The 14,237-nt window shown below is 44.2% G+C and overlaps 1 protein-coding gene across 1 annotated transcript in view; it reads right to left on the bottom strand.

Annotated features, from left to right (window-relative positions):
* Positions 1-14,237, bottom strand: part of MERTK (MER proto-oncogene, tyrosine kinase) — a 116,857-nt gene that overhangs the window by 29,581 nt on the left and 73,039 nt on the right. The window contains exons 7-9 of the mRNA XM_068967478.1: positions 9,525-9,708; positions 5,636-5,787; positions 2,107-2,260 (exon numbers count right to left, since the gene is read on the bottom strand). Of these exons, the coding sequence (XP_068823579.1) occupies positions 2,107-2,260; positions 5,636-5,787; positions 9,525-9,708 (490 nt within the window). The remainder of the gene's footprint in view (positions 1-2,106; positions 2,261-5,635; positions 5,788-9,524; positions 9,709-14,237) is intronic.

Raw genomic sequence — 14,237 nt, 5'->3', positions numbered from 1 at the left:
CGTGTATGTATATATATTCTTTTACACATTCTTTTCCATTACGGTTTATTATATGATTCTGAATATGGTTCCCTGTGCTACTGTCTATTTTATTTGCTAATCCTAAACTCCTAATTTGTCCCTCCCCCAGCCCCTTTCCCCTTTGGTAACTGTATGTTTTCTATGTCTTGTGTTTAGCTCTGATTTTTAACCTGTGCCTTTAGAATCAGAATCATCCCTGAATTTCTTCCAGGCAGACATACCCTGAGTCCCCATCATAGGTAATTAATGTTCCCTAGGGACAGAGCCTATGGTCTGTAGGAGCTGAAATAAGGGTTCAATTCAGCAACTGCAAGGGAGAGCAGGTTTGAGGGTCACTGGGACAGAGAGATGGGAACTCAGTGGTCTGCTCCCAAGTCTTGTCTGCTATAGGTACAAAGGCCATATTTGGCAAGAACTTTGTAAACGTACAAATCGTATCCACGTAGATGTCCGTGGGGAGCTGATGACAGTGGTTCACTACCAAACAACTTAGGGCAGGTCAGAGTCAGAAGAAGGCGGCTTCCCTGGTCTATCTGAGCAAACACAGTATTTGGGCCCCTCGAGGCACCATAGTGTCACCTTGCCAAAGGCCACTCCAACAATACGCAGAGGCCAATATGCAGGGCTGAGCATTTAGCTGGGTGAGCCAGCACTGTCTAAAGATGTCTCTATAGGAAATGCTTCATGCTCTGTACCCATCATGTTCTCACCCAGTTATGAAGCACATTACCCAAGGCTTGAATGACTCATCACAGGGCAAGCTGGACTGCTTATAACAAACACCAGCAAATAAACAGTGCTAATTATAAAGAGCTGAGGATTAGCCACTCTCATTAATCCAAAATTCAGCCCTGTATACATCATTCTAACTAAATTCAGCAGTCAGAAAGAGAAAAACAAATATGGTATATTAACTTATAAAAATGGAATGTAGAAAAACGGTACAGATGAGCCTGTTTGCAGGGCAGGAACAGGAGAGGAAGGTGTCGAGAAGGAGCGCGTGGACACAGAGGGAGGCCAGGCCGAATGGAGAAAGCAGCGCTACATGCACGCACTGCCATGCGTGAAGCAGCTAGTGGGAAGCTGCTGCACGGAGCTCAGCTCGGTGCTCTGTGATGACCTGGAGCAGGGGGATACTGGGGTGGGAGGGAGGCTCAGGAGGGAGGGGGTTTGTGTGTATATATGGCTGATTCATTTTGCTCTACACAGAAACTAACACAACGCTGTGAAGCAATTATTCTCCATAATAAAAAGTGAACTAAATTCAGTACTATATATAAAATAGATAACTAATAAGAACCTACACAGAGCACAGGGAACTCTCCTCAATACCCTGCAATAATCCATATGGGACAAGAATCTGAAAAGGAATGAACAGAATTTAAAAAGACCTCCCAGGTGGCTCAGTGGTAAAGAATCTGCCTGCCAATGCAGGAGACACAGGTTTGACTCCTGAGTCAGAAAGATTCCCTAGAGAAGGGAATGGCAACCCACTGCAGTGTTCTTGCCCGGAGAATTCTATGGACGGAGGAGAGTGGCGGGCTATAGACCATGGGGTCGCAAAGTCGGACACAACTGAATAAGCATACACAGGCACATATACATATATACGTGTACATCTGATTCACCTTGTACAGCAGGAACACAACACTGCAAATCTATACCACGGTAAAAGCCCCAACAGCTGTTTGGTAAGTCCAGTCGGACTCTGGGTTCTGAAAGGCTGAAACTTCCTAGGACGTTATCACCCTGGAGAGCGACAGTGGGCGGACTCATGGGAACCAGCAGCTCTGTGAAGCGTATTATCCTGTCAGCTATCTTCATCACTGTAGAATTTCCTTTTGGTCTTTTTCATTCTGGTTTTTGTTTTTTGGAGGAGCCACTCAGCATGTGGGACCTTAGTTTCCCAACCAGGGGTGGAACCCTGTGCCCTGCAGTAGAAGCTCGGGGTCTTAACCACTGGACACCAGGGAAGCCCCTATTTTTCATTCTTAAACAAGCTGCCCATCCCACCAGCTGCTCTCTGGCAACCCACATGTCGCCTGGACTGATACTCCCATTAGCCGATCTGGCACCAGCTCTTACCGCGTGCAGGGATGAAGATCTTCACTGGGTCACTGAAGGGCCCCACACCCCCTTTGGTGACGGCAGCAATCCTCACGGTACATGTGGCATTGTGTGCTTGAACAGAAAGCTGAGCAAGGCTGCGGTTCTGGCCAACTTCTTCCAAGAGCTCTTTCTGGGGGGGCAGACAGGAAAGGAAAGGAAGTGAAATACTGAGGCACCAGGGGCCTTGTCCTTCCAAGAGGAGTTCTTCTAAGGAAAGTGGTCCCACCCACATCCCAGGGGCAGTGGCTGTGTTTCCACCACATCCCTTCCTCACTCAGGCCACAGCTAAGGGAGGCAAAAGGGAGGCAGGGATGCAGGATGGGCTGGCAGCATCCTCAGGCCTTGGGAGTCTTGGCTTACTGGAGCTGTGCAGGAGGGCTCAGGGAAACCTCTGGAAGCAGAGGAGCATGTGGCGGATGCACTTGAAGGGAAGAGCAAGGCTGTCTTCTTGGTGGTCCAATGGCTACAATTCCACATTGCAATGCAGGGCGCCCTGGCTCCATCCCTGAATGGGATAGAACTAGATCCCACATATTGCAACTAAGACCCGGCGCAGTCAAATTAAAAAAAAAAAAAAAGAAGGAGGAGCTCTGTGACAACCTACAGGGGTGGGATGGGGTGGGAGGTGGGAGGGAGGCTCAGAAAGCAGGGGACATATGTATACCTATGGCTGATTCATGTTGATGTACGGCAGAAATCAACACAATATTGTAAAGCAATTATCCTCCAGTTAAAAATAAATTTTTAAAAATGTAATGAAAAGTTACATTGAGTTAGGGCATTGTACCATTGCATCATTGCATGACTTCATTACTGTATGCAATGAAAAATTAATGCTCTACTATCCCAATGGCTGCATTGCTCTCTTTTCTGAAACTGTGGGAACACAGTAGATAAATGTTTAACTTTTCTGAGAAAAAAGCACATGAAGAAAAAACAAAACTATCTATTCAAGATCCCCACCCTCAGTCCCCACAGAGCACTGCCCAGGAGCTGCTCTGAACCGTGACACTGACCACCTCCCATTGTCCTTGCACCAGCATGGGTGGGCTCCCGTTCTTTCCAATTCTAAGAGATGTGACTAAAACCAACATTTAGGAAGGCACTGACACTTTCTCTTCCAGGGAAAATGTGCTCCATTTAAAAAAATCTGGCCTTACTTATTTATCTTGTTTTAAAGCCACTGGTGTGCTACTTGAGCCAATAAAACACGGGGGAGGGAATGCGGAGAAGATGCTTGAAAAAAAAAAAGCAAAACAGAATTAAGTGCTTATAGAGTGCTTTCTCGGAGAAGGCAATGGCACCCCATTCCAGTACTCTTGCCTCGAAAATCCCATGGATGGAGGAGCCTGGTAGGCTGCAGTCAATGGGGGCGTGAAGAGTCGGACACGACTGAGTGACTTCACTTTCACTTTGCACTATCATGCATTGGAGAAGGAAATGGCAACCCACTCCAGCGTTCTTGCCTGGAGAATCCCAGGGACGGGGGAGCCTGTTGGGCTGCCGTCAATGGGGTCGCACAGAGTCGGACACGACTGACTCGACTTAGCAGCAGCAGAGTGCTTTCTCCTTTGCTTCCAAACCTCAACTATCATGATGTTCTCTGGCACAGGAAGTAAATTTTGTGTGAGTCTCTATGGTTCAGGCAATTATGAGTTAAAGGCTGTTGTTGTTCAGTCACTAAGTCGGGTCTGACTCTTTGTGTCCAAGTCAAAGGTAAACAGATTTATCTCCTGTAGAACACTGGAGAGCCTTGAACTTGCCAGTATATACTGTGGGTCTTGAAGAAGGGCTTATAATATGCAGCATATTTATAAACTTGTCTTCTCACTGAATTCTCACAGGTCTACAGACACTTCATGGGAATGGGACAAGAAATACTAGTCCACGTTCATCAAAAGGCTGTCCCCTTCACAGAGAGAAATTCTTCTGGTTTAGATGTCAGGCAGGACCATGCATGAAGTCCGTAGTGTCCTGCCTACAAAGCAAGTTCAAGGTCCTGTGTTCAGATGGTGCAAAGATGAGGAAGGCACAGTTCCAACTTAAAGGAGAACAAATTTTACTTGATCCTGACCTTTATATTTCAAGCTTTGATTTAGAAGGCAAGGGATAGCAAGAAACAGAGAACAAAAAAATGCTGAAATCTTCATCAAGATACGGAAAACGGGGACTTCCCTGGTGGTCCAGTGGCTAAGACTCCATGCTTCCAAAGCGGGCGACCCAGGTTTGATCCCTGATAAGGGAACTAGACCCCACATGCAGTAACTAAGACCCAGCACAGCCAAGTGTATATATATATATATATGTATATATAAAAGATACAGAAAATGTCCATATAATAAATATCAGGAGTTTTTTAGTGTGAAGCGACACAACAGTTGTAAGATAATGAAGGTACAAACTTTGAACACTTTGGTGGGTTATTACAGTTTTCAGCAAACTGTAAACCCACCCAAAGACTACTTCAAGAAAGTTCTGAAATTCTATACCGAAAAAAAAAAAATCTTCATTAGAGTAGTAAGTTGGAATATCTTCCAAAATATCCAATTTCATCACCTTGCATGAAGAAAATGCAGCTTTAGTAACAGTTTTCTCTTTTTAGAACTTTTTACTTTATACTGGAGTATAGATGATGAACAACATTGTGACAGTTTCAGGTGGACAGCAAAGGGGCTCAGCCATACATATACATGCATCCATTCTCCCCCAGACTCCCCTCCCATCCAGGCTGCCACACAACACTGAGCAGAGTTCCCTGTGCTGCACAGTAAGACCTTGCGGGTTATCCATTTTAAATACAGAAGCGTGTACATATTCCTCCCCCTTTTTTTTGTTTTTATTTTTTGGTGGTGCCCTGTGATATGCTGGATCTTAGATCCTCAAACAGGGATCAACCCAGTGCCCCCTGCATGGGAAGGGCAGAGTCTTAACCACTGGACCACAAGGGAAGTCCCAATAACAATTTTTTTAAAATGAAAGTGAAAGGACAATTTTCAGGGGAAGCTGTGTTGAACTCTTGCTCTTTGGAAATGAAGGCAGATTAGGGAACCTAAGTGATGGACACAGAGTTCATTTCAAGCTTCAGTTCAGACGGAGGTTCTAGGTTCCTCGGAGGGAGAGCTTCCCTTCAGTGTTCTTCTTCGTCTCCAGCAGCTGGTGGCTCAGATGGTAAAGAATCCCTTCTGCAATGCAGGAGACCCAGGTTCCATCCCTGGGTCAGGAAGACCCCCTGGAGGAGGACACGGCAACCCACTGCAGTATTCTTGCCAGAAAAGTCCCATAAACAGAGGGGCCTGGTGGGCTATGGTCCATAGGGTCACAGACAGCTGGACACGACTGAATAACTAAGCAAGCCAGCAATTTTAACACTGTTTATCTCCCGCTGGAAGGTGCCTTGCCTAACCCAGGAATATCAGGTCTTTTCACTACAAAAACAAAGTTCCTAAAGCAGTATACGTCAACAGATGCACGGAGACAAGAGCACCCTGTCACAGTTCAGACTTACGGATGTCTCCGCACTCTGCCACACATGAGAGATGTGATAGCCCACGAGATCCCCGTCCTGCCGCTTAATGGGAGGCTTGATCCAGCTAATGGCCACCTTGTTGCTGGACTCATTCAGGAACATGGTGACGTTCAGAGGTGCTACTGATGGGGCTACAAAAGGAAAAGGGGAGAAGGATGAGGAGCCACGGAGAAATGCACAGGAAACGAAAAACATTCAACGAATCCAAAAGAAGAAAGTGGGTGAAGTTATAGACAGAACCAGTAGAAAATATGGTAGGTGTAAATCTATGCATGGGCTTCTCTGGTGGCACAGCGATTTAAAAAACACACACAAAAAAACCCCTACCTGCCCATGCAGGAGATGGAAAGGCAATGGTAACCCCTTCCAGCATTCTTGCCTGGGAAGTCCCATGGAAAGAGAAGCTGGGCGGGCTACGGTCCATGGGGTCACAAAAGAGTCAGACACGACGCAGTGACCAGACAGCAGCACACCAATCCGTGTGAATGATAACATACATTTCACTGGGCTGACTATCCCAATTCAAAGGCAACAACTGTGAAGTAAACTACTCCTGACATGAAACACACATCGACTATAAAGATCCAAATTAGTTAAAATAAGTATGAATAAATGATACACCATGTAATCAAAAGAGAGCTAAAATGCCTATATGAATATCAGGTAAAAAAGATTTCACAGATAATACTATTAATACCAAAAATAAAGAAAATCATTTCATAATGATAAAGTGGCCAATTTATTCAGAAAGCACAGTAATACTAAACATTTATGCCAAAAATAACAGAACTTCAGGGATTTCTCTGGTGGTCCAGTGGCTAAGACCCCATACTCCCAATGCAGGGGGCCTAGATTCAACCCCTGGTCAGGGAACAGGATCCCACATGCCACAACTAAAGATTCCACTGCTGCAATGGAGACCCAGCACAGTCAAATATATAAGAAAACAGTTGGGTCCCCAATTTAAAAAAAAGCAACAACAGCACTTTAAAGTATCTGGACTGCTAGACCTGCAAATAGAAATAGGTAAATTCACAATCATAACTGCAGACTTTAATGCACTTGCCTACATGATTGATAGAAAAAGGAAGCAGAAAGTCATTAAGAATACTGTTCGAAAAACACTACCCACAAACCTGACCAAGTTGACGTTTATAGAGCACTCCATCTATGACAAACCTAGATAGCATATTAAAAAGCACAGATATCATTTGGCTGACAAAGGTCCATATGGTCAAAGCTATGGTTTTTCCAGTATTCATGTTCAGATGTGAGAGTTGGACCATAAAGAAGGCTGAGCACTGAAGAATTGATATTTTCGAACTGTGGTGCTGGAGAAGACTCTTGAGCATCCCTTGGACTGCAAGGAGATCAAACCAGTCAACCCTAAAGGAAATCAACCCTGAATATTCACTTGGAAGGACTGATGCTGAAGCTGAAGCTCCAATATTTTGGCCACCTGATGCAAAGAACTGACTCATTGGAAAAGACCCTGAAGCTGGGAAAGAATGAAGTCAGGAGGAGAAGGGGCAACAGAGGATGAGATGGTTGGATGGCATCACCGATTCAATGGACATGAGTTTGAGCAAACTCTGGGAGATGCTGATGGATAGGGAATCCTGGAGTGCTGCAGTCCATGGGGTCACAAAGAGTTGGACATGACCGAGCAACTGAACAACAACAGAAACCATCGGATCAGAGCAGGATGCACATTCTCTTCACGTGCACACTGAACATTTATCAGGGTACACCATGTTCTGGACCGTGAAATGAGTCATGATAAACACTGAAGGATTCAAGCAACACAAATTATGTTCTTTGACCCCAGGAGAATGAAATTAGAAGTCAGTCATACAAAGATCTCTGGAAAACCCCTTAAATATTTTGGAAATTACATTAGACACCTAAATAACTAATACCTCAAAGAAGAAATCAAAACAGAAACCAGAAAGTGTTAATATTTTGAGCTGAATAAAAATGAAACAGCAGATAAAAATCATTCTCAAAGGTTTTTCTTCCTCATTTAAGATATTCTACAACCTTGGCACTCGTTTCATTTGTGCAAGGATTAAGCCCTAACAATTTGTGATCTAGACCTTTCCCACAGTCTGTATGAAAATTAGAGCACTGATTAGGTAAGGCGGGAGTTCAGGGCAGGAAAGACTCTAAGCAATCCAGAACTCTAAACTGAGAAATCACAGAAACTGCACAACTGAAATCTAACATAACTATAATACAGTATTCACTTCAATCTTCATAGAAAAAATGTACGATCTTGGAAATCAAAAGCAGTACACAGAAAGTTTACAGATGCAAATAAAATTTGCTATGAGAAAATACTATAGAACCAACAGTACCTACTTCATATGGTTGCTACAAGGAGCTAATGAAATAATGCACATAAAGTACCTAAGATGGTCATTGACACATAGTAGGTGCTTCTTGAACATTAGCTGCCTTCATATTTATTAGTTTCTTGACTTTAATGCTATGAGTAATAACTTTCATATATGCTTCATGCTAAGACACTTCAGTCGTGTCTGACCCAGTGGACCACAGTCTGCCAGGCTCCTCTGTCCATGGGACTGTCCAGAAAAGAATACTGGAGTGGGCTGCCATTTCCTTCTCCAGGGGATCTTCCCAACAGAGGGACTGAGGGCGTCTCTTACATGTCCTGCATTGTGGGCAGGTCCTCACTAGTGCCACCTGGGAGGCAGTTATGTCTTAATTAATATATGCTATAAAGAGTGTGCTACTATTAATATTTTCCTATATAAAAGAAAACATCACTGATACATAGTAAGTATAAGGTTTGTCACTAAACCCTTTTCAAATACAGTAACTCCCCTACATACCACCGAGTTCTTTTTCCGAAAGGGCATTTATAAAAATTTCTTTGTAAGTCCAACAAAGCTAGCCTAGGTACCCAACTAACACAATTGGCTATATAGTACTATGCTGTAATAGGTTTAAAATTGAAGGAAAGTTACACAGCTCAAAATAGCCTGGAGCTAAAACTCCCCTTGGGGTCATCCCCACCGTTCTATGCAAAACAAAGAACTCTCTCACCGGAAGGAAAAAATGGACATTAAGATTGATTACACCCAGCTCCTAGCCGGTCCCAGCCTCTGGCTGATCTCTAGCATTTCTTGCCCCAGCCGTTTAAGAGATATCTACTCCGAACAACCTTAGAGAACAGGCCCCTTTAAGAGAGTAGCTTTCCACATACATGCCTATACATACTTGCTCTTTCCTTGGGTTAGTGCAGCAGCTCACTAATCTGACTGCTGCCCCTTCTCGCCTCATTGAAGGTGATCTGTTTCTGTAAAGTGCTGGTCTCATTCTTTTTCCAAACCTCACCTTCTCTAACTCCCTTACCCTACAATAATTCTTTTCATACAAATAATACATAAAAAAGCAAACCAAAAATAAAACTTTTTTTGTGTTTTAAAAAGTACAGTAGTACAGTACAACGGCTGGCACACAGGGGTCAACATCCAGTGAACAGGCAAGAAGAGTTACTGCCTGAAGGAGGGAGAGGAGGTGGAAGATGGCAGAGCTGAAGGATCGTCGGCAACAGGAGACGGAGGGCAAGCTGCGACATTGATAGCACAGGTTCCGGTTCCTTGCTGCAACCACACGCAAGTCTGCATCTGTGAAAACTCGAAACTTAAAAGGTTTGTATGTAGGGAGCTTACTATATGGAAGGAAACATCTTTCCCATTTTCACTGGTCATCTCCCTAAAATTCTCTTCTGGAGACAAAAGCCGCACAAACAAAAGTTAAAGTCTGAACCAGCCCATAAGGAAGGATTTATATCATCACATGCCATCCGGCACAATATTCATTTCTGAACCCCAGGAATTACCTCCTTCGGTTGTGCTGGCCAGAATCCAAGGGCTTATTGCAGACCAGCCGACTTCATTCATGCAGGACACGCCGATGCTGTAATTCGCCAGAGCCTCCAGCTGCTCAATTTGATACAGATGTGCTGAACCGGAGGTGTTAAAAATCCTGACTGGGCCATGACTCAGCGGCTCAACTTCCTTGACCTAAATGAAGAGTAAAAATTGGGGACCAGGCGTGAGTAAGGTAGTAGGAATGTTAGGCTTGGGGTATCCACGCATCCAGTGTGCACGGCCCTTCCTCTGCACCGAGCGGAAGTACCTGCTTCCTTTTGGGTCACACCCTAAATTTCCCACCAGTGCGTTACTCATGCTACTTACTTGAGCAACAACTGGGAACCTGATGAAAAACGCTTGAAATAAGTGTTCTCACCGTGGCAGGTAACAGAGCAAATAAATCATCATCTTCAAAACAGTGTCAGACTTTATTTTTTTGGGCTCCAAAATCACTGCAGATGGTGACTGCAGCCATGAAATTAAAAGACACTTACTCCTTGGAAGGAAAGTTATGACCAACCTAGACAGCATATTACAAAGCAGAGATATTACTTTGCCAACAAAGGTCCGTCTAGTCAAGGCTATGATTTTTCCAGTGGTCACGTATGGATGTGAGAGTTGGACTGTGAAGAAAGCTGAGCGCCGAAGAATTGACGCTTTTGAACTGTGGTGTTGGAGAAGACTCTTGAGAGTCCCTTGGACTGCAAGGAGATCAGTCCTGGGTGTTCGTTGGAAGGACTGATACTGAGGCTGAAATTCCAATACTTTGGCCACCTCATGCTAAGAGTTGACTCATTGGGAAAGACCCCGATGCTGGGAGGGATTGGGTGCAGGAGGGGAAGGGGACGACAGAGGATGAAATGGCTGGATGGCATCACCGACTCAATGGACATGAGTTTGGGTGAACTCTGGGAGTTGGTGATGGACAGCGAGGCCTGTGATTCATGGGGTCACAAAGAGTCAGACACGACTGAGCGACTGAACTGAACTGAACACTATAATCCTTATAATTTACATTTAACCAAAAAGAAAAGTAGCTTTTCCTCTCTCAGAACCACTTTAATTTCTGATCCTTTTTTTTGCAGTTGTTTCACATAATATACAAAAACGACCTGAAATATATAGAATCTGACCCTTTAAAGAAAACATTTCCTAAATCCTGCTTTAGAAGATGAGACCCTTAATTAAAAAAAAAAAAAAAAATCTGCGTTTCATTATGTAACCTGAGGAATTCTGCTATTGTCTTGAGGCTAGTTGAGCACGCCCTTTATTCTTAAGCCCCAATTCCCACTCCAATATCAACCCAACTCCAAAAGCACACACAGACGGTGCAGATTTTATGGCATTTTTTGGTGGAGAGATATAGGAAACGACCATCTGTACCTTACCCAACAAGCTTTTCTCCAAAGCTTTAGAAAACCTATCAGCTCTTTCTTCTGAGTCCTGTACCCCATCTTTCCCTTCATAAACACCGCCAGTCTCTCCATATCCCTCTCCCGATGCCTTCTGTATGTATAGGCAAGAGGGGGGAATCCCCAGCAAATCTGGTCTTATGGAAACTTCCAGCTTTTCTCTTGGAAACCTCCTATCTGGGGATAGGGATCATGCGGAGTCTTCCTTCACTGTATGTTTTCGAAAGTGAAGTGACAGTGTTAGCCGTTCAGTCATGTCTGACCCCTTGCGACCCCATGGACTGTACCCACCAGGCTCCTCCATCCAGGGAATTCTACAGGCAGGAATACTGGAGTGAATTGCCATGCCCTGCTCCAGGGAATCTTCCCAACCCAGGGATCGAACCTGGGTGTCTGGCACTGCAGGCAGGTTTGTCACCGTTTGAGCCACCAGGGAAGCCTTCAATGCATATTTCTATTTCTAAAACATGTTGTACTGATAAAAATAAGAAAAGACTAAATAGGACTGGACAAAACAGAAGTCACCAAGAACAATTTGGGAAAAAAATCTTAAACCCACAAAATGTATTCCTGATAATAATAGGCTTGAAATTATAGCGTGTGGATATACAATCTTGTTATTTCAGGAGATATATGTTTGAAATTTAGGTCAAGGGGCCACAAGCTGACATTTTGGAATTCTAAATCCCCCAGTGGATATGATGAGGGGGTGCACTGGGCTCGAGTTTCACATCTGACTCAGACCCACAGGCTCCACCGGGTGACAAGATGGAAGCCCATTGGCCTGAGGAGCCACCAGGGGAGAGCCCAGGAGCTGGGTGCTGATCTCGGTGGTGGCTGTTGGCAGAAACTACTTTCTGTTTCTTCTCTTTAAAGTCTGCACCTACTTCCTGGTGTCCAAGCACTGGAACTAAGCTGCAAGAAACCCTGGCTCCCACCCCTGCCCATTTCCGGGGCACTGCACTGGCCTGCTGCCCCTCACAGGGACACTCTTTACGGCATGTTCCTAGAAGAAGCCGCGGTTTCTGTAACCGTGCTCGGTGGGTCCTGGGGCATGAAACAGTAAGATTACGTGGGAGAGGTGAAAATAGAAATGGAGTCCAGAGCCCAAAAATGGGTGAAAAATGAAACCAAGGACCAAAGGAAGTGAGAGGGTGTGTCCTGCTAGTGTGTGGATCTGAATCTTGTCCAAAGCATTCATTTGTTACTAAGTCAGAGTTTAAAATAACAAGGAACTGGGAATCTGCTACAAAACTATACTTGGTCCCATCAGAAATGGGAATACACTGTTAATCAACAGCTTGCTGCTCTGTGATGACCTAGAGGGGTGGCATGGTGGGTGGGGTGAGAGGAGATATATGTATACATTTAGCCAATTCATGTTGTTGTACAGCAGAAACTACCACAATATTGTAAAGCAATTATATTCCAATTAAAAAAACAATATAAAAGTATACAACTTGTGGAGCCAATTCTGACCAACTTTGCTAGGACTGCCAGAGAAAATACAGCACGCCTAATTATATTTAAAGTTCAAGTCAGTTCAGTTCAGTTCAGTTCAGTCGCTCAGTTGTGTCTGACTCTTTGCAACCCCATGGACACACCAGGCCTCCCTGTCCATCACCAAGTCCCAGAGATTACTCAAACTCATGTCCATTGAGTCAGTGATGCCATCCAACCATCTCATCCTTTGTCATTCCCTTCTCCTCCTGCCCTCAATCTTTCCGAGCATCAGGGTCTTTTCAAATGAGTCATCTCTTCGCATCAAGTGGCCAAAGTACTGGAGTTTCAACTTCAGCATCAGTCCTTCCAATGAACACTCAGGACTGACCTCCTTAGCATAGACTGGTTGGATCCCCTTGCAGTCCAAGGGACTCTCAAGAGTCTTCTCCAACACCACAGTTCAAAAGCATCAATTCTTCGGGGATCAGCTTTCTTCACAGTCCAACTCACATTCATACATGACCACTGGAAAAACCATAGCCTTGACTAGACGAACTTTTGTTGGCAAAGTAATGTCTCTGATTGTTAACATGCTATCTAGGTTGGTCATAACTTTTCTTCAAAGGAGTAAGCGTCTTTTAATTTCATGGCTGCAGTCATCATCTGCAGTGATTTTGGAGCCCAGAAAAATAAAGTCAGCCACTGTTTCCACTGTTTCTCCACCTATTTGCCATGAAGTGATGGGATCGGATGCCATGATCTTAGTTTTCTGAATACTGAGCTTTAAGCCAACTTTTTCACTCTCCTCTTTCACTTTCATCAAGAGGCTCTTTACTTCTTCTTCACTTTCTGCCATAAGGGTGGTGTCATCTGCATACGTGAAGTTATTGATATTTCTCCCAGCAATCTTGAGTCCAACTTGTGCTTCTTCCAGCCCAGCGTTTCTCATGATGTACTCTGCATATAAGTTAAATAAGCAGGGTGACAATATACAGCCTTGACATACTCCTTTTCCTATTTGGAACCAGTCTGTTGTTCCATGTCCAGTTTTAACTGTTGCTTCCTGACCTGCTTATACGTTTCTCAAGAGGCAGGTCAGGTGGTCTGGTATTCCCATCTCTCTCAGAATTTTCCACAGTTTCTTGTGATCCACACAGTCAAAGGCTTTGGCATAGTCAATAAAGCAGAAATAGATGTTTTTCTGGAACTCTCTTGCTTTTTTCCATGATCCAGCAGATGTTGGCAATTTGATCTCTGGTTCCTCTGCCTTTTCTAAAACCAGCTTGAACATCCGGAAGTTCACAGTTCATGTGTTGTTGAAGCTTGGGTTGGAGAATTTTGAGCATTACTTTGCTAGTATGTGAGATAAGTGCAATTTTGCGGTAGTTTGAGCATTCTTTGGCATTGCCTTTCTTTGGGATTGGAATGAAAACTGACCTTTTCCAGTCCTGTGGCCACTGCTGAGTTTTCCAAATTTGCTGGCATACTGAGTGAAGGACTTTCACAGCATTATCTTTTAGGATTTGAAATAGCCCAACTGGTATTCCATCACCTCCACTAGCTTTGTTCATAGCGATGCTTCCTAAGGCCCGCTTGATTTCGCATTCCAAGATGTCTGTCTCTAGATGGATGATCACACTATCGTGGTTATCTGGGTTATGAAGATCTTTTTTGTATAGTTCTTCCATGTATTCTTGCCACCTCTTCTTCATATCTTCTGCTTGTTAGGTCCATACCATTTCTGTCCTTTATTGAGCCCATCTTTGCATGAAATGTTCCCTTGGTATCTCTACTTTTCTTGAAGAGATCTAGTCTTTCCCATTC

This window comes from Capricornis sumatraensis, chromosome 1 (assembly GCF_032405125.1).
Source record: "Capricornis sumatraensis isolate serow.1 chromosome 1, serow.2, whole genome shotgun sequence".
Classification (NCBI taxonomy): domain Eukaryota; kingdom Metazoa; phylum Chordata; class Mammalia; order Artiodactyla; family Bovidae; genus Capricornis; species Capricornis sumatraensis.
This window is presented reverse-complemented; position numbering and strand designations above follow the sequence as displayed.